This window comes from Pseudopipra pipra, chromosome 1, assembly GCF_036250125.1.
Source record: "Pseudopipra pipra isolate bDixPip1 chromosome 1, bDixPip1.hap1, whole genome shotgun sequence".
NCBI classification, from domain to species: domain Eukaryota; kingdom Metazoa; phylum Chordata; class Aves; order Passeriformes; family Pipridae; genus Pseudopipra; species Pseudopipra pipra.
The window spans coordinates 25,713,156-25,739,380 of NC_087549.1; the positions used below are offsets into that span (position 1 = coordinate 25,713,156).

Genomic DNA, 26,225 nt, shown 5'->3' on the forward strand with positions numbered 1-26,225 from the left:
GGTTGAGTGCAAAACCTGATCAGTTGGTATGTCCACAACATGTACTTTTTTCATGTAATTTCTTTAGTTTGGAGCCGTTTAAATATAGGGTTAACTTTTTCTAATTTACATTGCTTCCACCTGGTCAAACCAGCAGTCCTCATGACTAGTCCTCAGTTGAGAACAGAAAGCAAGCTCCTCAAAATCTTTTCATGACAGATAGTAAATACTCTCATTCACTGATGAAGAATAATGCAGCAGGTCGGTCTGCATAGCCCTTACATTCCTACTTGTTCCCACACCACCAGTATCACATGAGGCACAGCGGGAATCACCTTGCAGTCCAAGTCGACCTCAGTCAGAAGTAACAAAGAACTTTGTGAGTCTGGAAAAGGGCTGTGAGGCTAAAGTTGTAAACTGATAACAGGTTGGACACACTGCACTGTTGTGTTGTGAAAGCCTAACGTTTAGCTTCTGTTTGCTTTAACTTGCTAACATTTTCCATTCTCTGGCTGTTGTAAATGTCATTTCTTTCCATGATCATAAAGCGAGGCCCTGATCTTTGCTCAGAAAAGGGTCCAGCTTTTATATCAAACCTTCTAATCATAATTTTACTGTAAACCTTGGACAATTTTGATAAGTGGTTATGTTATGAATTGTTAGAAGAAAAGCTTCTAATCTTGAACTTGAGTGCAGGCAGGTAGAATGGATCAAGTTTTGCAATAAAACAAAATTAATGCTTTTTAATGTATCATTCACAAGCTTACAAGAAACCACTGTGCTTATCAGGTGCTGTAATCATTTCCAGGAGTTACTTAGAAGTAGCTGTCAATCCTCTTCAGAAGTTATATGCCTCAGAGAATTAATAAAGAGATTCCTTACCAAATTTCTCTTTTCTGATCTTGAACTCATCTACAAAGTAAATTATTTAAATTTCTAAAGAACATTAAACTTTTCTTTTAAATAGATCAGAGGGATGGAAAACACTGTTAGCAAGTCTGCTTTCCCAATGTAACATTCTATATTCTTGATAAAATCACACATATATTTTAATCTGTGGATAAGAAAGGAGATAAGATGGTGGAAATATTAAAAGTAAAAAGAAAAAATATAAATTAATAAAAGAATACATAAGTCTATGCAAAAAGAGTTCATATAATTTGGGAGATAAATAGTATATAGCAGACTTATTATCCCTTTTATATGCAAGATTACCAGCCACAGATCTTCAATGAGAGCCATGCATAAGAATGGACCTTACAGCTGAACTACAGTTATGGTAATTGCATGAAAAAAGTAAACAGAGTTACACGCCTGCCTCAATAGACTTCCAATTGCAGTAATCATTGATCACACAGATTTCTGTCCATACCAAGAACCCACATTGCTGTGCAGCAGCATGCAGCGACCGAGATTTTTATTACAACGGCACTTACGTCATTTTTGCTGAGCTAGTTTTGAGTTCAGCACAGTTAGAAGATGAACCTGTTCACCTTATAATATTGTTTGCTTTATTTATTGTTTTTTCCATATTACCCTTTGAGACTCTCACCATGTAATTTTACGGCTTTGAAGTTGTGCGGGTTGACCTATAACTGTAATAAAAGAATTTGGAATGAGATAACACAAGTTTTTCCATTACTTACAAAAGGTTGAGGCTACTTATTAAACACCTTCATATTCTGTAACTTTGTTAAAATGAGTACTTTTTCAAGCTACTATTATGTTGTGGTAGACCCTTGCAGCACACGGATTGGATAGGATAGGTCTGTGCTGTGAACTCAAACAAGAAAAAAACTGCAGTTTAAGTTTTTAATTCAACCTTTATGAAGAACACTGCATTTCCTAGTTACAAATTAACAGTAAGTGATCATCCCGCACAGCTACTCTGGGACACAGGTTGTGTTTCTCATGGTTCATGGTCTTCTTAAAGATCATTGAGTTCAGTTAAGAACATGTACAGAGAGCAGAGAGGACGATATTTCTCCCATTCTGTCCACATTAAAATGACCCATAAAACCATTTAATATGGACCCCATCACATCTAATGTACTCCTAAACTGCACCGCCAAGTTTCAATCACACGATCAGCTTCTCCTCCAAGTACAATAACGCCTCATGGATGTGCCTGGACTGCAGAGCAGGTGTGCCTCAGGGTGCACCCCCATAGCCCTGGTCCCTCCCTCACCAGGACTGCAGAACCTGTGGGTGTACTATTTTTCCTTTCAGCTGTCAGCTCAAGTTTCTCTGAAAAAAAAAAAAGTCACATCTCAGGAAGTGAAGACTCTGGGAACAGGGACCACTGACACACATCCAGCTCTCCTCCCATTGTGGAGCTAATGCTTAGCCAAAGCATGCATAGTAAACCAGACACAGTCTGAGTTCTCCAGGATGTAAAGTGAAAGTGTCCTAAATACTAAAAAAAGGCACTCTAAAACCCTCCAAAGAGACAAGCAAACCTCCTAAATTAGGATCCTAAATTTCCAGCTGTCTCTCAGTAAGATGTCTCACAAGGTGGGTCTCTGAAATCTTCAGTAACTGTCACATCTATTAGCACCACTAACATCCCAGATAATAACTTGCTGGACAACTAAACTGTGCTGAATCCACTTGCAATTATATGCAAATATACATGATCCAAATAGTGGAACAGAAAGAAAATCTAATAAAAAATAAAACAAAAATGTGGTCTGTCATACAGCAACATAAGCTGCTAAAATTCCCATGGCAACTCATTGAAAATCAAGGATGAACACTGATTTTAACAAACACTGGGTCAGCTCACACATAGCACTGGGTCCAGTGACCTGCAGCCCATCCCCAGTCAGTCTGTGCCATGCAGAGGCAACAGCTGAAGGTCTCCTCGTGCCAGGTGTATCTTTGGCTGTAGCAGTAACTTCACAGCACCTCACATGCCACCAGTGTAAAGGTATTGTGTTATTGTGGCAGGTAAGCAAGAGGAGCTGCTTTTTCTGGCATGAGTTAGGTCATTCCCAAGCTGCTTTCTACTGGTATCAGTTAAGTCATCCCTGAGACTCTTCTATATCTCATAGTAAGGGAGCCATTTACCAGCAAAATACAAGAAAATACAGTTGGCATTATCTTGGAAAAGGTGGAGCCAAGTACAAGAATGCTGCATGGTTTCACTTGTTTTCTTCTTGGCTTCCCAGTTGGTCTGTAGTAATGTACATCATCAAACAGATCCCACCCACCTCAGGTGCTTTTCCTGGTGGCACTGATGCATTGATAACCCAGTACAGCCCTTCATGCATATCTAGCATGAACATGGTAGTGTATTCCTTCAAGATAAATGCTGTTTCCCCATTCCTGTAGCCACGGGTTGTCATGCTCCCAGCCCTTGGGAATGGCTGGGCTAGAGAAAATTGCCAGGCCAGTGCCACCCATGAGGGCTGTGCTGGGCATCCATGTAGTTCTTGAAGGAAGGGAGCTGCAATGTAAAGAATGAAATATTCTGATGGCTCTGAAGATCTTACGGGGTGGAAAGACTTGGCAAAACATGGTGACATGGACTTTGGACGTTCCTAATGTTAAGAAAACTGTTGTTGAGCATTGCCTTGTCATTATGCTGCTCCTTGTAAAGCTACAGATGAGACTGTAAGGGTATAAAGTAGTTTAAAAAGGGATGAATTAGGCCCTAGTTTCACCTGTCAAGGCCACAGCTGGAATTCACAAGTGACTCACCAATTTGCGGTTTCTATTAAAATACATTTCAAGTCCTCAAAATTATTTTTGACAATTCTGTCTTATGCATGAAAAATATATTTGTATATAATGCTGTCTGTGAAAAACAGTGAAGGCTTGTGTACATCACTATTTCCATAATATATTTCCTGTACCAATAGTGGTTTACCGTAAGGACTGTATAAGCCAATGGCAGCATAAAGCAGAGTGTGAATTTCAATGCTGTATTTTCCTTTTCATTTTTAAAGAATAAAAATAGTAATTAAAATATAGATAAAGAAAAAGTAAGCAATAAATTGTTCTGTAGTATTAGCCAAATATTCTGAAAAGACACATACTTGCCATACTTGATGGCAGTTGCACATATCTTCTAGGGCACAACACTACTACTGCAAGTCCTACCACAGCCCAAAACAGGTACCAATACTGTTACAGATTCTCTGCCTTGGTTTATGTGTCAGGAGTAAGTTTGGGGATCTTATTTGAGTACCTGGATCAAAGATATACCCAGAAAAAAAAGTCTTCTGCAGGTTTTGGGTTCCTAGGATCACTTTATAAAACACCAGCCCATACCTATCATCTGGTCTGTGCACTAGAATTTGCAATAGCAGAATGTACTGTACTACACTCTGTACAGGTACAGGTGTTTGCCCTTGTTCAGAATTAACATAATCTACACACTTTTTTTTTCTTATGGAAGACTTCCAGTTATGATGTTTTTCAGATACATATTTTTATGTAGGAGCATAGAAGAGTAAGAGAGACCCTCTCTGTATCTGACAATCATGAAAAGGTTATAGTTACAATCTAGGAATTCAATTGCTTCAAAATGCTTCTTACTCCTATGGTTCTCTATAGAAAGGCAGAACTGTAGTGAGTAACTACAGCCAAGGACCAGAATTTCCTTCCACATCTTTCAAGACTGACTGTGGTGCTAATAGCCACTAAGCATCAAGTGGGAAACAAGATATTGATTAGGTAAATCCAGCCACAACTCAGGATCACACAAGAATTTGGCTTTTCAGAGGAGAGGTGACACAATGGTCTCTGACATATCTTCTGATGGTGGACTGAGAATAGCTGAATAAACAACTTCTGTGGAGCTTTTGTGTCCTCTATGTAGGATGTGTTCATTTGAAAGTTCTTGCATTTGGGTCTCTTTTGATTTCTGTTCCACAAAATCAAGTTTGTGATGCTTGACATGATGCTGAAATGTTGGTGTTTTCTGACTGAAAATTACTTGCCCTCTTATTTCTTGTTTTTATTTGGGGGATATTTTAGGTTGCACTGCTATTATAATTGGCATATTTGATTTCCACATGCCTTGAGAAACCCTTGGGGTCTTACTAGGCACTGCAAGGTGCCTTTCTGAGAGTGAAGACAGAAGACAGAAGTCTGGTAGTCAGATTGAAGTCATCTCAGAAAAGCCACACATAAAAAAGAGAAATATTAATGAAAAGCCTTTGAAGAACAGCTGTGAACAACAAATGTTTTCAAAGATAGTAATTTTCACTTCAATTCTGGGTCAAATTCCTACCTGGCTTCAGTGTAGCATTTCTGATTTCTGCCAGATATGGATCTGGCTCATGTAGCTTTATCTAAAATGAATGGCAAGGCTTAGGCTTCTGTATATATGCTTATCACAATACACATAATTTCTGAAAATATGAAGAATTTTGTCCTTGCATAAAGCCCTCTAGAATCACTGGAAAAATTTACATGGACTTCATTGGGTTATGGATCACATCCTGTATATATCTACATTTTTAAATCTTTTCCAGTGCTTCCTCTTTCAATGGAAATTAATAGCCTCTTGGAATTGAAATGACCAGTTTCTGATTAGTTTTGCATAAGAAGCAGAGTCCAGTGGGATTAAATATGAATGCTGGCTTGGTAATTTATTAATCATGAAAATATGGTGTGCAGTTAGTTATATAAGTGATTATTTTTGCATGGAAATGTCTGCTACTTTTATGCCTGTGCAGAGGGATCATGTCAAGTGCAGCAAGGAGAACTTATGAACACATTCACCTTGATATAATGTTTCATAAAGAACACAAAAAATATATATAAATGCTCTGTAAGCAATACTGATTTTGTAGATGTTAGCGTAATGAGAGGTCAACATGTCCAAGCACCTGCACTCAGTTATACAATTATGGAGAGAAGCACCATATTTGCAAAGTTCTGGTGAGACTTCTTTCAAATCCTCCTGGCCACATATGACCTATGTAAAATATTTTATTCTGAGAACTTCTGAAAATGTAAACATTGCAGCTCCTGTTTATTTAAAAGTCTGAACAGTCAGATGAACAAGGCTGAGCTGGCCCCAAACAATGTTAGATTTTTTGCCCCCATTCAGCTACAGTCTTCTGGGTCAGAGAAAAGGAACGAGCACAAGATTTGATGCGCCATTGGAAAATGGTATGCAGCAAGAAGCAAATCAACATAAGATGCAAGTCAGAGGTCTGTTGAAACAGGTTCAGTACTCGGTTTCCTTTCCTGCAGGCTTGCTGGAAGCTGAAATTCTGCACTGGATGGGGTAATTCAATATGTTTGGCATATAAGAAGTTGCCTCATTGGCACAGACCTCTTCTATCTAAAAATGATGGAAATGCTAGTTCTACCTTTGTCTCCTTCCAGTGTCCTTGCGTCACGGGCACCCCATTGTCTTTTCCAAGCACAATGGATAATGCCAAGCTCAATTCACTATGCTTACAATTCTCAAGGCCAGATCTGTACCTGTAAAAAAAAGCCTCATGAATTCTCTCTTTTCTGATCATCATTGCTACTTTATGGAAATGTGTTAGTTTCAGACTTTTATTTTCAAGGCAAGATGTAGGCAGATTACAGAAGTTTCAGGGTGGGGCTACCACTGAAGTCTGCTTCTCTGAGAAAGCCATGCCTGAAAAACGGTTCCTAGATGGGAAACTGGACCGGTCATGATTTTTTATTTCTTTTTTTTTTTCTACATGGTGAAACAGAGCAGGATTGTAAGGAAATATTTAAAATGTCTTCATTCCTTTTGCAAGTATAATGGTATTTGTGACTGCAAAACTAATCTGAACACTTTTCACTAATACAAATATTTTGAACTGAAGAGATTAGTGCTCATATTCTTGTATCTTTCCTCTTAGCTGCTGCTTTGTTCATCAGCTAACAAAACACAGGCCAACCCAGTGTATCTCTTGAAGAACTCACAGCCAAACAGCAGCAACAGAAGGAGAGAAAGCTGCACATAACAGGTGGAGAAATAGGAGAATGGAAAGATGGAGGGAATCAAGTATAAGGTCTCATGATTACTTAATCGCTATGCCCACATCTTGTTCCATAATGCATACAAGATTTCAGCCACCCAATCTACTGAAATCCCTCTCAGGACATGTCAGCCTTTACTAAGCATCCACTTCTCATACCGCTGGGTTATCCACCCCCACTGGCATTTTGCTGTCTTCTGCATTATCCTATTTATGTTTATGTTCACCTTGTACATGAGTCTTAACATACTGTTATCCTACTGTTGCTCATGTTGCTCTCTTAACACATGGAGATTCCTGGTTTTCCCAGCTGTTCTCATCCCTCATCCTTACTATACTGTCTACTGTATTTGGCAGTGTCCTGTAAGTTTTGGTCATTTTGACCATCACACATTGTAACTCAATGTAGCATCTGAGAAATAGTGCTGGAAGGAGAAAGTCAGGTTCAGTGCTTCAGAGCACCCAATGGCTAAAATGAGTCATCCCAAAAGGGACTTAATCATCATTACTAGAACAGCAACAGGTTACCCCATTGCAGAAGGAAGACTTTTGTGAGCTGCACTGTTCCTTCCCACCAACCCACTCCTATAGAAGGACAAGTCTGCAAAGCTGATCTAACAAAAAAAAGCCCTTACCCACTCAGAGTAGACTGGTAGTGTCCCTCACACCTATGCACTGTACGTATATTGTCTCAATATGGATATCTCAATGCCCCATTATATCTCAGAGGGAGTATCAGGTTTCAGCTCTTCAAAGATCAAGTCTATGCAAAGCTGTCTGCAGGTCTGGGTTGGGGATGGAGCAGTGAAAATCAGGCTCCTTGAACCCTACATGATGTCCCAAGTGGCTTTTTCTTTGTACTGTGACGTCCTGAGGTGCTACCAGCCACATTCTGACATTCAAGGACCCTCTTCCAGCTGGAAACCTCGTGGCTAATCTGGGAGGTTGTCCTCACGTCTCATGGTCACACTTTCTACAGCAAGGGATCCTCAGCAACTCCCTCTGCCCGGGGCTCCCCGCTCGGCACACGCACACCCTTCCTTGCCTCCCTCCCTCCCTGCCAAGTCGAGGGTGTCGCTTCCCGAGGGCTCAGCTCCGGGCCGGCCCCAGCCGCGGTGCCGCCGTCGGGAGACCCGGGCCCCCCCGCGCAGGGCGGGGAGGGCGCGCCGGGGCTCCGGAGAGGAAGGGAGGGCAGCGCCGGGGGGAGTGGCCCGGCCGGGGCGGCCTCATAAATAGCCCTCGGCGGGGCGGCGGCGGGAGGAGCCGTCGGATCTGTCGGAGCCGTCGGAGCCGCCGCCGCGCCGGCCGCGGTCACAGTCGAGTCAGGACCGCGGACAGCGCCCCCCCCCCCCGCGCCGCCGCCCCGCGCCCACCATGACGGCGGAGACCCACCTGCAGGGCGTGGAGATCTCGGCCGCCCAGTTCTTCGAGATCTGGCACCACTACGACTCCGACGGTGACTCCTTTCCCCCCGGGGCGGCGGGGGAGCGGGGGGCGAGGGGGGCAGGCCCGCGGGAGGCTGGGGGGACCCCTCCGCTCCCCGCCTGGCGGCCGCCGCCGCAGCCTCGGGGCGCAGCCCCGCAGCCGTGAAGGGTCCGGGCGAGGGGCGCGGGCGCCGCTCCGCCGGGAGCGAGAGACGGGTCGGAGACGTCCCTGTGCCGGCGCTGGAGAGCGGAGAGTTTGGAGGGAGCGGTGACGGCAACCGTAACTCTTTGTGTTGTAGGCAATGGGTTCATGGATGGGAAGGAGCTACAAAACTTCATCCAGGAGCTGCAGCAGGCACGGAAGAAGGCAGGCTTGGTAGGTTAATGTTTCGCCCCACTTTTCCATCTTCTCGGGAAAGAAGAGTTTTCTTGAGCAAACTCCAGCGCCCCAGTTCCTTTTTTTCTCTCTTGCCATGACACGGGTCATGCACCCGCCTCACCAGGCAAAGGGAAGTAGCTCGGTTAGAAATGAGCAGGTTGCAAATGAAATAAATCGTCTACTTTGGAAAGGTGAGACCAGGGTCCACCCCCGTGGAGAGCGGGTCCCGCTCATGCCTTGCCAGGCTACAAGCTGATACTTCTGACAGTGCTAAAAAAGAAAAGTCAAGAAATACATGGATGTTGTCTTTTTGTCTTGGATGGGACCTTATCCCATTGCAATTAATCTTATCTGATCTAGATATGTACTCTTACTAAAATGGGAAAGAAAAAATAAAAAGGAAAGATAAAGGGGGTGGGGGAAGAAAAAAGAAAAAGAAAAAAAACACTTCAAGGTAGTTGGACTCTTTTATTTTCATACCTAACGGGCAGTACGGGCTGAAATGCATTCCTGCCCCTTGGTGGTCACTAAATAGATCTGCAGATGACTCCTAATCACTTCTTGTTCTTCACCAGGAGTATGAGTATGAGTACCAAATCCTGGCTGTTTAAACTGTTCAGAGAGACAACGAAGCTTTTGACAGTGTTGTCAAAACTCTTCTGTGTATGAGTTATCGAAACATTAATTATTCATTTCCTCCAAACTATACCCATATGAGAAAAACAACAATAAAAAAAGAGACAAAGAAAGAAATTAAAGATTCCATGTAAAGATTTGAATTAAAAGAGAAGGGAACATTTTTAACAAATAAATTGCGCTTAAAATAATCAGTTTCTAAATCAGGCCACTTTTAGCACCAAAGTCCAATATATAACCTAAGGGAATTGGTTTAAATTAATCTGTGCTGGAAGACTTCTGAAAAAACAGAAAATAAAATTATAATTTAACTGGATGACATGTATGCATGGATGAAATAGATTAATACTTCATAATAAGAATGCCTCCAAATCGAGCAATAGCATTTCAATAATTAACTTTGCTTTGAAAGTTGCTGTATATTTTAGCAGTAAATGCAAAAAGAAAAAAATAATCTTCATTGATTTTGTGGAAAATTGTATCTTCTTATTAATTGTATTAGTGTAAACTTTACATATATGAAAATCTGTCTCCCAGCAGAGCCTCTAATGTTACTGCAGTTTAGGTACTAGTTAATTCTTCTTCGAGCTATTGGTGTAGGCTCTCGTTTTTGTGAATGCAAGTAAGTTTAAACTAAAATTAAAAATAAAATAAAACAAATATAAAGTAAACAAACAAACAAACAAAACAAAACAGCTAATTGGGAGAGGAATGTGGTTTTTTTTAGAGGGAAGAAGTATTTTTTTTCACAGAAAAGATTAAACTCAACTTCAATACATTTTAAGTATCGCAACAGAACAAATCTGTCTTCTATACTAAAGTGCAGGAAACTTAAGTATACTCGGTAGAAAGAAGATATTAAAGCCTCTGTATATTTAGTATGAATGGCATTGTTACTAGAAATGCTAATATATTATTCAGTAGTTAAAAAATAATTAGAAGCTCAAGGACAAAAGTATTTATCATTTAAAAATCAGATTAATTTCTCTCGCAAATTAAGCATGCATACCTTAAAAACAGATCCTATTCAAAGCAACACAGAAAGCTTCATAGGATTATTCTTATCTGCTACAAATGTTATAATTTATGTGGGTTTTTTAAAATAACCCCTGCCTGTATCTCACGCTATATTTTAAAAATTCTCAGGTGTCTAAGTTTTCCTTTCCCATTTCTCTGATTCAAACCTAACTTTGGAGTGTTCTGCTAAGAGCAATCTACAGTAGCAACATCAAATTCAGCACTTGGTCTGTGGGCTCTGAAGTACAGCTATATGTCATCTATGTTTCAGATCTAATCTGATTCTTGGATTTGAAGGCTCATTTGCCAAACAAGCATCTCATTAGTTCATTTTTTGTCTCATGGGACACTAATTCAGTAGCGTTGAATTTCTATTTTTTTGCCAGAAGGGACACATTGAAAAACTAGTGTAGGTTATATGTAATTTCCTTGTCTGTCCTTCTTTTAACACCCCAAAGCTTCTTTGTCATCATTAACTTCTGCATTTCAGGTCATTCTCCTTCTCACTATTTTTGAAATATTCAATTATGCATTCTTCATAGCTGGATTTTGCATCAGTCATGCCATATGCTTTAAAGAATCACATTGATTCTGTCATCAAATAGGATGGTTTAATATTTCCCAATATTCTTCCCAACCACGGAACTATTCTAATTATGTTCTAATGCTAATCCCTGTATTAATCCACTCAGTAAGCCTGTACTTTCACAGCTGTTTTTTCTCAGATAGAGCATGCAGCTTGATTCAGGCTAGTCCCAATGGGGGGAATGTGTACTCACAAGTTTTAGGGCTTGGGCTTTGGTAACATTAGGCATTATGGTAGACAGTGATTTGATCTGATATAATTTCAATCATGTTAAAAGAACTGCCTCTTTTTTAAAGATAAAAGCTATATAAGTATATAAGCTTCCATTTATTGTGCTCCACATTTATGCAATACATTCCCTATTTGCCAAAAGAAACTTTGAGATATAAGTGATTAATACAGAAGCTGATAAAGTGTCAATAGGTGGATGTTGGCTGAACTATTCCACATTCATTTCTCACTTTCCCTGCATATATAGATAGTGACAATATTTCTCCACAGAAATACGATTTATGAATACAGTCATGTAAGTGTTTCTATAGTGCCATCTATCCTTACATTTTCAAATTATATAAAAAAACCCTATTTTTTTTCTACAGTTCCACTTGTTGGACAAATTTCTCTTCTGAGGTGTCTGACTGAGGTGTGAAGGGTTAGTTTCTTAATTTCAAAAATTGAATACTGCATCTGTATCAAGTTTAGAAGTAGACTTGGTTAAATTTAGGCAAGTTTTTTTGACCAAAAATATTTATTGGAATAATATAACTCAAAAAACTCATCAAACAGCTGAAGAGAGGGTGAAGCGAACACAAAAAAACCCACAATCATTTCTGAATAATGAACTAGAGGACATTTTTGTTTTGTTTAACCTGTAATTTACTCTGCCTCCTTCCATGGCTGGACACTGTCTGGCACTGCAGAGCTGCTATTAGAAAGATTAGTAAAATGTTTAACCAAGACTAATTAAAATCCAAGTGCCTAAATTCTCCATTCTACGTGCTAAGCAAACTTGTCCCCACTTTGGGATCATTAGATGAAAGGTGACTTTGAAGTGCATTGTATTAATAACCACATCTCTAATTAAAGCCACGGCAAATTACTAACCTGCCATGGATGACTTTGACCGAAATAGGATACTAGGCCGTGACTGTATCAGCTACAAGGAACTGACATTTTAGTTAGTTTTGGTAGTGAAATTTGGGACAAACTACAATGGACTTTGTACAGCTGAGATTCCCCATGTCTCCAGTGAGAGAATCACTTAGATCCTATATAATCAGATTTATTATAGCAACTAAACCTTTAATTTTCAAAGTTTGCTGTATCTTCATCTATAACCATAGAACTGTCCATTGTATTATTATAACTTTAACCCTGATTCATGCTGCATGGTTTCAATAGCCCACACCTATAAGAAATACAATGAAAATTAAAAGTTTGATCAGTATTGAAGGTTGATGGCAGCTCATATCAAAGCAAGACAAGTCAATTGAAGTGTGAAATCAAATATTTAGATATTCATCCCAAGGCTGGCATCTTTTTCACAGCCTAGAATGAGGATAGCCTTAAGAGAGCAGATGTATAGCAGGGACCATAATTTACATGAAGAACAATGATGGCTTTATTCTGTCAGATTTAAGATTTTGCTCGAAGTTTTCTTCCCCCTAAATCTGCCTCTCTACAGTTCAGCAGTGACATTTTGACTCTGTTTCCATGATAACCAAATACTAAACAGTGAAAAATATGATACTGTGATGAGTTCTTTTAGGACTAAAATAGCATCCATTGTTCAGGAAAAATCCACTCAAAGATGTGGAAAGGATATTTCGGTGTTCAGATGTCTTAAACTGAATTTTTTCTTATTTTGAAAGATTTCATACTGCCTTTAAGTTACTAATTTAAGAATGAAAACTGAGGAAATGGACTAATAATTGCCTATGAACTACACTGTCATGCTCTTAAACAAAGGAGCTGTTATACGCATCTTCCAACACACTTGTCTTTATAATTTTTTCATTCTGTAAACTAAAATAGAGTTCTAACTATTTAAATGCCAATCATTCACACTGACTATAATATAATTCCTTAGGAAGTAAAATTTATCACAATGACATTATTCATGATTAAAAAATACTAATTTTCATTTAAACTTGAGGAGTCTAGCCGTGATGAGTGTATTTCATTAAATGTAGCATATTATTTTGCAACTAATAGAATATTCAAGTAAGTTTACATATGTTTCTCTGTATCTTGAAGTAATGATTCTATCATTGTAACTTTGTAGGATTTGACACCTGAAATGAAAGCTTTTGTGGACCAATATGGGAAGACTACTGATGGAAAAATAGGAATAGTCGAGGTAAGACTGTTACTTTGTAACAAAAGACTGACATGTTTACTTGAAGAAAATACATTTAGCACATGAACATAACATGAGATAACCAATCTCTTTTCCTTGTGTAGCTGCTCAACAATTGTATCATTTAGGCAACTTGCTAGGAAAGGGTTTTCTTTCACTTTCACTCTTCAGTGCTGCAAGACAAAAAGGAGAATTCGTGGGGTTACAGTTTAAGAAGTCACTTTTTTGAGCTTAAATTGACAACTCGTTTATGTCGCTCTGAGTGCAATGAGACTGCAGTTTTATTATTAAATGATATTATATTTTTTCCCGATAATAAGAAATCTGACCTAGAGAGCTAATTAGGGAACAGCTGGAAACAAGCCAGGCCTGAAAAATTCTACAGTGACCAACTTTGGGTCAGCAGCTAATTTTAAAATAGAGGACTGAATAGAATCTGTAAAAGTCAATAGGAAGTATCACTGCTGATATAATAGATAATGTAAATATATCTTTTCTGTCATATGTCTCAATTTCATAAACTTGTTTAAATGCATATGTAATTATGACTAAACTACCATAGAAATATGATCAGTTTGTTTCACTTGCAGCTGTAATTGATTTTTAAAAATGCATCTTTTGACGATACTTAGTATTGATCAAATAGCTCTGCATCTAGAAAGAACTACTGTTTATTTGGTCTAACAAAATGTTTGGGTTTGGACTAACAAACACATATTTATTTGGTATCGAGAAATCCTATTTAAATAGTCTTTTTGCATATGTGTAATGTCAAGCATTGGACGCAAGAAGAATTTTTGAACAGTGCCTGAAAAAGACTATGCTTCTTCACTTAGGAAAGATAACTGGAACATTTACCTTTCAAATTATTTTTCTGATTCTGATATTGACTTAATGGGTAAAGATGAGCAAATCCAGTAGGGTCTGATATGGCTCACCACCCCCAGTGAAGCACCAAGCATGCTCAGCATCCACAGAAGCCACTGAATAGTGACAGTATTGAGTCCCGTGACTGAAGGGACTTTCTCCCTTAATATAGCAGTTTCCAAACCCAATAGCTATATTTTATTTCACTTACATCAGCATGAAGCTTGATTTGGAAAGCGCTGATGGAACTCATGAAAAATCTTGTACATGCAGAGCAGTATGAAATTGAAGTTGGAATTTGGACTTGATTCTTCTTCCTTACAAAAAAAAAAAAAAAGTCCAGTTATTCCAGACTGCTCCCATTTACATAGTATATCAAATAGTTTTTCTACAAAACGTGTATGAATGCTGTTTAAAAAAAAATGATGTAAAGCATTCAGACTCCCAACCATCATAATGAATATCCCAGTATGTGACAAAAAATGTGCGAGCAAATAATGAGTTTTCAGGAAAGGTCTGTTGACTGAGATAAAGAGGAGGCCTGGGTGGCTTCACAAAGGAAGGAGTGGATTTTCAGATCAGATTAAGCGTCAATTCTGTCTTTGCAAGCACAATGCAGTTAGTTCACTGGCTTTAATCCAGTGCTCTCCAGTTAAAGGCAAAGTCTGACCTGTTCACTTTCTTGTCATTGTGTAAGAGACCTTTAATTCACCTTTTGTACTCATTCAGACCAATGCTTTCACTAAAATGTGCTTGTGAAACCCAAGGTTTCAAAACTCGGAACTGCGGCAATTCTACATTCAAATTATTTGAAGATTACTGCTGCCATAAAAATAACTACTCGTTAGCCTAAAATATTCTTTGCCCTCCCATGTTCTATTATAGGATTTTAAAAAAGAAAATTCACTGTATTAGGTGAAAGTAATTTTAAATAGCATTAAATATAATGGAATTTACTTAGAGAACGATTTCTAGAAAAGAGTTATGATTTAGGCAATGAGAGTATTTTTTCTGCTAGGCAATTTATAAAGACACATCTCAGCCTGCAGCTGAGCAGAGAGGAGTCAAACCAGTGTCAGGCTTTGTGGTTGTCCTCTATTATTTGTGATACAGAAATAACCAATGCTCTCCATAAAAGCAGCAAAGTTCACTAAACTACTATTGCTGCCATACACGGACTCGCAGTGGTCTGCACTCTTACTCACACATTCTCATGAAGTCCCCCTCTGCTTATCCTCACAAAGAAGTAATGACTTGAAATAGGTTTCCATCTTTCTTCTCAGTAGTGGTATAAAACTGGGAAGTTGAGCCTGTTTCCACATGACCTCTTCATCCCTTAATACTGCAAAGTTTTCCACAAAAAACAATTTAATGCTTTCCCCTGAGACACAGAAAGAGTGAGAGGTATAGCTTAAAATAAGGTCATATATTCTGTACCTCAAATACAGTTTGGTACTGCTAATAAGCTGTTAATGATTCTTTGGACAGTTACTATTTTACATTCACCATTGCACCTTGTACTATTTTACAGTGTCCTTGCAAAACTCACAGGAGTTACCTATGTCACTGAACGACATCTTATTTATAATTTCCACACATGCAAACCCTTTCCCACTGTCATAATCGGTCCCTTCCCCCAAACTCTGCTTTTTGTTCTAAGCAGTTCTTCCATTCCATTTGCTATTAAATAGGAATGTACTCTAAAAATCAAGCTTGTCTGTCATAGGAGAAATAAAAACATTTTTCCATAAATCAAGACACATTTAGCTACTGCGTCTGTATGAATATGTACTTACCCACATGTGTATATGCTATTTATAATGGAGTAGATTTTGAAAGCTGCTGACAAAAATGCATTGTTCAAGTTGCTTTTGGTTTGGTGTTCAGTCATTTAGCAAAAGTACTCAGAAGGCTCTGATGGGTCTGACAGCCTGTCATCAGCTGCGCCATTTCTGTAAGGAGAGTGCTCTGATGTGTCTTTTCAGTTGTACCAACCATCAAAGAATATAACTGATTCCTTGCATAGATAATTGTAGAGAAACAAGAGATATGTCTCCATAGCCTCCTTGTGCCTGTGGGGTGAGAGCTGAACTCACTTATGGCTCTGCTGGATCCCAATAAAAAAGCCTCAGCAATTAGGCAATAGCACTGAAATAGGCAGAACAAGGGATTTGAGGATGTGAAAGGAAGGCAGAAAAACAAAAATTTGATTAGAAATTTTAAGATGAGACTCCAGGAATTCTGCAGATGTCATTTTTCATTAAAGAATTCAGCTAAGAAATCTGTCTTTCTCCATTTTCTCTTCCTAGTAAGCACAGCTGGTCTATTCTTCAAGTAAAAAGTTTTCTTTAATCAAAACACATTTCATACATTTTGAGGACAGAAAAAAAATATTGGGCTTTTGTTAAAAACAAATCATGATTTTACATTAAATTATACAGCAATGCTTTCCATCTTGTACATTTGTCACTTGCCAAAATTGAGTTATAGTAAATGAACATTTGCAATAATCAGTACAATAATGTGTCTGATTTTAAAAAAGCCTTTTGTAGAGGAGAGGCATTGGAAGAACCACCCCTGGTTTTGCAGGGCTAAAAACCCTTTTGATTTCTTTCTGGTATTTATAGCTCTTCTTGAACACATCTCCAAGTCCGACAACTGAGCACTGGTTGCCAACCCTTACCCTCCCTGTTTTCTTTTTTTTCTCCTGGTTTTTCCTTATATTTAACCATTTGCCTTACACATGTGTTCTTCATGTCAGCGTTCATCTCTGTTCTTGCTATTCCTTGCCATTGTGAGTAGTCTGTTTTCCTCACTTTCTTCATTCATATTCCTTCACACCTATCATCGACGCATTCTCTCATTATGCTTTCCCTTCATGCCGATTCAACAGTTTTCAGTACAGATCCTAGCTCTACATGGGTGAATTCATTTTTTTCCCCTTTCCCCAGCTACCCTTTTCGTAAAGTGCTGCCTCACTCCCTCCTCTCAGACCTCAGTTAAGTTTGACCTTGATGAATATGGCAAAGCTGCAAGCCAGAAGCCTTTCAGAGCCTTCTTCCAAACATTTCAGCGAGCAGGATGAAGCTTCCTATGGGGCCACTATAGGGCAGCATGAGCACAAAGAATTTCATATGCTTTTAAAAAGCTTCATGCTGTATTACAGGCTCAGCTGGCCTAGTGAAGAATCAAAATTTAATCTTGCATAAATTGTGTTACAGCTTGCTCAGGTATTGCCAACGGAAGAGAATTTCCTGTTGTTCTTCAGATGCCAGCAGCTAAAGTCAAGCGAAGACTTCATGCAGGTACAGTATGAAAAGTTGCCTGTTGTAAAAGCATCCAACACTTGCTTGCCATAAATATATCATTAAAGCATTCATATTCTGATTGCAGACATGGAGGAAATATGACAGCGACCACAGTGGCTTCATTGATTCTGAGGAACTTAAGGTAAATCAATATCTCTGAGTATGCATGACATGAGAACAGGTGTTGGATTACAGCCCTGCTGCTATCTCTTTCTTCAGATGCATGTTTTTGCATTTCAAACACAACAAAAAAGGAATATAATTAGCTGATGTTTTTATCACCAGTAAATTATTTAAAGTGAAACCCTAATCTTATCAATGTGGTTTAAAACATGTTTTAATTCAGATCAAGTTTGTCTCAAGTGACTCAGGGCAGCAGGTAGCTTAGAAGTAAGAAAGATTAAGAAAGTAAGATGGGTCTCTGGAAGCTATGTTGGTTATTTTTTTGGGTATATTAGGGAGGAGGTCTCTTTTGTTGGGTTTTTCCTAAGGGCATTTCTACCATTAATCACTATGCTGCTGGACAGATTATGCTCTCTCAAGTACCATGTAACCCTACAGTTTCCTCTGTCATGCTGTTAGACTAATACAAATGGAATTGGACTGCCCTTGCTTGGTTAGCCTAGTAGGATTTTGGTATCAGCTTTAATATGCACAAATGAGAGCAGAATCGAGATTATTCCATTGGTCATCTCAGACTTGCAGAAGCATTAAAACTAGAGTGATTTTACTGCTCTAGTCATACAACCAACAGCAATTTGTAGATGCTGTGATTCTCTGTCACAGAATCACAGAGTGGTTGTTAGGGACCTCTGGATGTCACCTGGTCCAACCCCCCTATCAAGCAGAGCCACTTAAACCCAGTTGCTCAGTCACCCTCATAGTGAAAACATGTTTCCTGATGTTCCTCTTGTGTTTCACTTTGTGACCATTGCCTCTGGTCCTGTCACTAGCTTGGCTCCATACTCTTTTTACCCTCCCTTGAAGTATTTATATACTTTCACGATGTCACCCTGAAACTCCTCCAGGCTGAAGATCCCAATTCTCTCAGCCTTTCCTCATAGGACAGATGGTCATATTCAATAGCACCTGAGTAGAAAGGTGCCATTTTCCACAGTAAATTGCACTTGATTCATTACTGTAGCTTTACATTCAAAGGAATCAAAGCAATTCATAGCAAGAGAAAGGCCTAGCAGTGCTTATCCATCTAATTTGGACTATTCTCCCTATATGTCATATAAAGAAGAGTTATGTAAATTTTATTAACTAAAGCACCAGGAGATCAAACTGTCCAAAATCATTACAGATCTTCTGTTCAGAAAAGGAATCCACATCAGAAAATTCACATCTTTTTTCATTTTCCCTTCCTCTTTTGAGTTTGGTATCTGTGTGATATTTGCTGAGGATTTAACCTTAAGGTAACCCTCAGGCAGATGAGCCCATTCTCCTGATGACTGGTTGCAGGAGGTTGGTATGTCTGAAGTTGGTAGGATCAGGAGGAGGTAGCCCTTGAGAACTCTCCAGCTGTTAGATAATGCCTTAAGGACTGCTGCTGACTGCCATAATTTAAAATAGACTTAAAAAGGCAGGGCTGATTGAGGACCGGCTGAAGAATGAAAACATTTTAACTGAATCCCTAATGGTCCTATCTCTCTTGTGTTGTGAGACTTTGTCTGCCTCAGACAAACAGGTCATTTTAACATGTTGAAAATGAGACATAAATACACAGTTTTATTTTTAGATCAGCATTTCTTGACAAGCACAAGCATTTTAAGTATTTGCTATGTGAGGAGTACACCCACGGACAACTTTGTAAGTGAAATTCAAGCTGGAAATCAGGAAAACTTTCTAACAATAGTAATGGCAGTAGAATATGTTGTCTAAGATGGAGGCAAACTCATCATCACTGTGTTTTGGAAAGGTCTGGCAATAGCTCAGATCAGACAGTAATTTAGGAAGTTTAGATAAATAGAATCCTTTCTTGAGACATGGAGATGGACTAGATAGCCTTTCAGTGTCCTTTCCAGTTCTATTTTCCATCAAAGGACACAAGATTAAACGTGTCTCCACAACATCCATTTACTGCATTTCAGTCATGTTCTTCCTATACAAACTACCAGGAAGGGCCTCCAGCATGGAGGGGACCAAACTCAAACAACTACAGTGGGTATAAATTGTATGACTATCGACATGGTTGCATTCCAGTTGAGGACAACAAGTATGTTTTCTTATATGCTTCAAGTATGTTTTCTTATATGCTTTCCCATTTTCTATCTTGAAATGTGGCCCAAAATTCCACAAAGATAATGACACTCCAATTGACGACAGGAATTAGGTGCTTCATTGAGCATTGACAGGCATACAGACATAACAGGTCTTGTAATGCCCTTGCTAAACAATTCGGTATCTTTCTTTTTTTTAATGTCACAGATCTAGTGCAGAAATTTAAAACACTGAATAGGTGAAAAGCATCTTATTTTGTAAAGTAAAAATGGTTGGTGTTTCAAGTAATGTGACATCAAATTCTCATTCTAAAATGCAATGAAATTGGCTGCACACATTTAAAGTACAAGGTAGGAAGGAGCAATGTTCATATCTAGCAATGGGTACTGCCATAGGCAAGGACAAAACTTGATTAATCATTGATCCTTTCTGTAAAATTGTTCCTATGTTGCAAGAAGTGAATAGGCATCCAAGTTTAAAAGGAGACCCAAGGTTAATTAGCTTAGTTTACTGATAGAGCTGATTAGGAAGCAGTATTCTTGAAAGCCAAACTTTTTTCCAAATTCACAATGGCATACAATGCAGAAAGTTTTAGGAGTCACTTTTTCCAATTAAAATGCAGTGTACCTGAACTTATCAAAAGAAACTTATATATTCTTAGCTGTAACTATTTTTTTTCATACTTATTTGGAACTTCAACAGTAAATACTAAAGTGGAAGTAAAATAGTATTTTCCATTACTTTAATCCAAAGTTAGCAAGTCAAATATTTTATACTGTAGATAAAAATTCACCTATTATTCTTCTATTTAACAGAGCTTCTTGAAAGATTTATTACAGAAAGCAAATAAGCAGATTGAAGACTCAAAGCTAACGGAATACACAGAAATAATGGTAAGATTATTCAAAGAAATAATGGGTTAATCTGAACTCCGTTTAGCCACTAGAAGGCTCCAAACGACTTGGAGACCAACTAAGTCCCAGTCAGGCTAGCTATGTCATTGCAACAGAGAGACAACTGTGGCACTGCGAGTACTTCTGCAGCTATGGAGTTTCGATGGGCAGTTTTCAGTGCTGCTTAAAAAAACAAAAGCCCAGGAATTTCTAAGCTTCTTGGTATATATATCTGGCACATCATGCTATTTTCCTGTTTTGTTTCCTTGTGCCATTAGTTGTAAAACTGAAATCTTCGCAGTTAGGAGAAAAACTGTTGCTACTGTCATAATTATATTATTATGTTTAGATCAAATTAATTTGCAGTTCTTGTCTATAGTTTGCCTTCTTACAGTGCTGTGATGTCTGTCTCTTGTCTTAGAAGCCATTACTGCATGGTGGTTTCTTACCAGACTTACAAACATCTCATACTTTCCTTCTCCGCCTGCTTCAAGAAGGAGAAATTGATGTTTTAGATAGACACTATAACAAAACTGTTGCTTCCCTGACCTTAAATCAGCCCATCCTTGGAACACTCCTTCCATCCCACTGCTATGGTACTCCACAGTGAGGACTAGTACTGGCTTCTGTGGGGGGTTTTTAAGAAGAAAAAAAAAAGACAGAATTCTGGTCTTCAGGAAATGTATATCACTACATTTATTGTTTTATCAGCTTGTTTTCATCCTAAAATATTTTTAGCAATTTAAAACATGCTAGGTAAACACTCTAACCCTCACACTGGCTTAAGAATGGATGAACAAAACTTGTGTTTCTCCTGGAAGAAGTCTGCTGATTCGTTGTACCAGTATGAACCATTTATTTAGAATTGTCACTGTTTATTTGCTGTTGGAGATAAAATGTATCCTGTTCATTCAGGGAGCTTTTTAACCATCATCATAAAGTGTTTTATAAGTTCTGGCCTCTGTGGAGATACACAATCACAAAGAATTTTGTTATAAGAAAAAAAAATATAAGCCCAGCTCTCCCATAATCTCCTCAGAAAACAAAAGACTAATAGAAAATGTACAGTCCTGAGCAGCTGCTGGCAGGTACAGTCAGCCACTAATAACCCATCAAAATACAAAATATGTTGACTTCACAGCTGCCACTGCTTACCTTGCCCAAATGCAAATCTGCTTTCATGGGAAACACATGCAAGGCAGATGCTTTTATACAAAAGGAAGAAAGTATTAAAAGGAACCAGGGCGTTACGTAGAAATAAATGTTTGTAGAATTGGTAACTTTTTCTGGTATATTTTGCCATTTATTGTCTAAAGTGAAATTAGGTCTTTTTCCGTTGCATTGCATTAATTTTCTCTTTAAAAGGATATACACTTAGGTAGATATGTCAGTACAGAATGTTGCTTCTCCTCTTATGTATAAATTACATCTAAAATTACTGCGATTGCAAGTGATGGGATGGAGTGTTGGTGGAGGTGCTTGCAGCGTTTTGTTGTCTACTGCTTTTGTGACTCTTTTATACAGCAAATGCAATATAGTGTTTGAAAGTAGAAAAATGGAACCATACAGACATAAATACTGGGAGAGGAAGTCCCACGCAGGAGCAATATCTCCATCTAGTTCTAATAGCTAATATAAGCTGCTAGTGCCTCTCAAGCAGCAGGAGATCATACTTTCAAGGCCTCAAAGTAAAATACTTTAATACAAGAGAGTTATTAAAAATTATTATTCACTTATTTGGTCAAATTACATTAATATATTTATTCCTGTAATTTAATTATGTATAGTTGGAGAAATTTATTTTCCCATTTTAATACCATCAACAAAATCTCATCATCTGCAGGATCACCCTTTTTTTTTTTTTAATATATCACAGTAACAGAACATTATCGTTACTTAAATATTTAGACCTAGCAGTCAATTAGATGAAATGTCTATTATTTTCTGTCTAAGTAGAGCTGAATGCCTGGGATTCTATTGAACTTTATCTGATTTTTTTTCATCTTTATGAATAGAGAATAATAATTCTATTATCAAATCATGACATGAAGTCAAAAGTAAAGTGTTATCACATCAACACTCCCCTCATTTATAAACAATTACATGTGCGTTTCTCATACAGGACATTCATCACTGTCTTAAGACTTACCTTACAGTAGGTTAATCAGAATTACTATAAATTACTTAGTCAGTACTTAAAATAAATGTATTACACAGCAAATGTGACAGATTAAAACCCAGGGCCATCATTTCAGGATAAAGATAATTGATTTTAAGTTTTCTAAGTAAGAGTTTTCTTCATTATGTTGATTAATTTTCATTAGCAATGTAAAATTATATATTTTTTCAGCTCAGGATGTTTGATGCAAACAATGATGGAAAGTTGGAGCTTACTGAACTGGCCAGGTATGTCTTCTGTTTCTTTTCATAACAAATACCATGTACCAAATGCTGTAATGGAAACAATTAAATATTTTGGCCTTTGTTTTTTCTCTCCAAAGACTACTCCCTGTACAGGAAAATTTTCTTATTAAATTTCAGGTATGAATATTCACATTCTTCAGTTAACTTGTCACCATCACACATAACTGGTGTCATTAATGGATTTGTTTTCCTTTCGGCATTTAGGGTGTCAAAATGTGTGCAAAAGAATTCAACAAAGCCTTTGAGATGTATGATCAAGTAAGTCTTCAAAACACCTTTTTAATAATAGTGTAGTTTAATGGCACTTATTTTCTGAATCTGTGGAAAACTAGCCATAACCTCAGAAATGAAAAATAAATTTTTAAAATTATCTTTAATGGTATTTTTCAGGATGGCAATGGCTATATAGATGAAAATGAACTTGATGCCCTACTGAAGGATCTCTGTGAAAAGAACAAAAAGGTAATCCTAGAGGACTTTTTCCCCTTAGAGATTAGATTTAATTTGGATTTTAAGGACACTTTAATCCATCCTAATAAGTTAAATATAGAGCTTCTAAGTCATAATTCCTGAAGTCAAAGTACAACTAAAAATTGTGGTGGAAATAATAGCAGTGTAAATCCTGAACTAGGGAAGTTGTGATTACACAATGACACTGTCAAAATCTTGCTTGCTTCCGAGACACCAGCTATCAGCAAGCTAACATATGGCAGTAACACGGATAACATACAAATAAATAACATTTACAACGTGTTACGTTTGGACAGGCTGAGAATACTCTTTTTTTTTCTTCTCATTTCCTGCCATTGGAAGTAAACTTGTTCATGCTGATAACTAAACAGGATTATAAAGTATTATCTGTTCTTTAAATAGGAATTAGACATTACCAACCTTGCAACATACAAGAAAAGCATCATGGCCTTGTCGGATGGAGGAAAGCTTTACCGAGCAGAATTGGCTCTTATTCTTTGTGCTGAGGAAAACTAGAGCTCTTCTATCATGTCCACTTAACTAGTGATGTACTCTACACAATAACTGTGCACTGTAAGGGAGTAGGCTGTATTTTTAAACTGCATATAGAAAATTAGCCAGGATGTGTGGCACATTCCTTTCAGTTTGTTTCTATACTGTTTGTAATGTACAGTTTTTGTAACAATAAGACTGACAAAGAGAATGTCTATGTTTGGGCCAGTCTGTATATTCAAAAAGAAACTAAAATATGCCAGGGTTGGTTTTGGTTGGGTTTTTTGCTTTCATAAACATGGCTGGATAAAAATTAAACCTGCTGACATTGCTGTGGTCATCATATCCTTTGACACTTGCAACATTTCTTGTTGAACTACATAACAAAAAGATCTACAGGCATCTTTCCCATTTCAACTAAAGGTGAGGTTTTTAAACATAACACGAATTCAGATTAAACATGATCTAGGTTTGAAAGAGGAAAAAGACATTGACATGTCTGATTTCCAAAACTTAATAAGGCACTAAGAAATATTTTCAGTTGTCAAGCAGCCCACTTTCAGGTCTGTGCTCTCTGCAGTTTTACAATTACTCTTCTCATTATGAATTCATAGCATATAGACAAAGCATTTATCTGGAATAGATTTCCATGCAGTAGTTGATAAAAATATAGTGTTTCCAATCTAGTTGTTTTACTGAATTTAAACATAGGCACTTCATAAATAAATGCCTTTAATCCATCTTGGAATCCTGGCTAAATGACAGGTAGTATAGTTAATACACAGATTAACATATGATATTATAAGTGTACCTTTCATGACTATTGCTGTGTCAGAGAATATGACAATCCATTTTCTAAACTATTTTCACATTTTGCAGGTTATAATTATTCTAGTCAATTGCTGTTTTTACGTCATATTCTGTGTAACCTATAATTAAATTTAATATCCTAAGATTGTTGGTGTCTAGTTTGTGTATCTCCTGAATTCTTACTTCTGTACCAAGTAAAGGACAAATTGACTATTCTAAAAAAATGTGCCTCCTTGGATCTTACACTGAATCAGTAGTCTACAATAGTAGTATTAAAATTTGACACTAAATGAAAAAAATAGTAAAGATTTTGTAACAATATGGTAATTTAGTTTACATGGTGGGCTCTGCTTTTTATTATGTTAGAAATGTATTTTCTAATGGGAACTATACTACAAAGCATCCCTCTCTTCTTGCATCTTTTTTTTTTGGCCTGGCTCCCTTTTTACTTCACACCAATTTTATGCCAGACAACTTCATGAAAGTCCAGGCCATTGCTCTCAGTAAGTACTGGAGAAGGAAGGAAATTGGGTTGTCTTAAAGCCAAGAAACCTGTGCTGCCTCCACGTACAACTGTTTTGGAAGCAATTCCAGGTTAGCAGATTAGCTATGTGCAACTTCTCAGATGCATCTCTGCATCTTACTTAACAAATGGAAGCAAATGCATTTTATTTGAAATGTGTCTCAAACAATGAGACTCAGATCCTTTGGTATTACAGTCAATGAACTCCCACTGAAATGAATCCTTGAATTCCTTAGGTGAACTCAGGCAACTAAATACCATTTCAGGAAAGGCTTAATAGCCTTGGGCTCTCTCCAGGCTGAGCTTTGGAAAGTTAAGGAGTAGGTGGTGCTGGATGGGGTCTTGCTGGCAAAAAAACACACAAAACATTAAAATAAGGTTAAGCTAGCTCATACTCACTGCTTTACTCCCACTCCACGCACAGTGATTTAACTTCTCATCTGCTTGTCTCTTTTCTCTATGCAATGTGAAATACAACTGTGTACGTTAAGTGAAGGAACAGTGAATTTGCCTATCAGTACAATAAATGATTGATCTTGTTCATATTGTGCACTTGAAACCCTGGATTTTGCTTTATTTTAAGAGCGTAAAGAAAAAACCCTAAACCTTGTGTGTCAAAATATGATGTTTGCTAAGTGGAAGATAAAACATTTAAAGTGTTTTGACAAAGAGTTACCACAGAAACTGAAATCTGTCTTCCTGAACATGAGTAAAGTTAAGTGTCACATATCTGTTCTGAAGACACCCTTCTGCTACTGCTGCTGCCCACGAGCTGGTTCTGCTGTGGAGCACAGCACCAAAACCAGGTCTCAGTCACCCACAGACACTGTTTCCTGCAGTTATTTCTCATAAATAAAACTTGGACTAGAAGGTAG

At 37.9% G+C, this 26,225-nt stretch overlaps 1 protein-coding gene across 1 annotated transcript; it reads left to right on the forward strand.

Moving 5' to 3' along the window:
- Positions 1-8,165: 8,165 nt before the first annotated feature.
- CALB1 (calbindin 1) lies at positions 8,166-25,909 on the forward strand. The gene is made up of 11 exons (XM_064649414.1): positions 8,166-8,394; positions 8,662-8,738; positions 13,265-13,339; positions 17,428-17,511; positions 17,600-17,656; positions 20,553-20,630; positions 22,981-23,036; positions 23,132-23,171; positions 23,259-23,312; positions 23,445-23,516; positions 23,928-25,909. Exons 1-11 carry the CDS (start codon positions 8,313-8,315, stop codon positions 24,039-24,041), a joined length of 789 nt encoding a protein of 262 aa, XP_064505484.1. The 5' UTR covers positions 8,166-8,312; the 3' UTR covers positions 24,042-25,909.
- Positions 25,910-26,225: the final 316 nt, after the last annotated feature.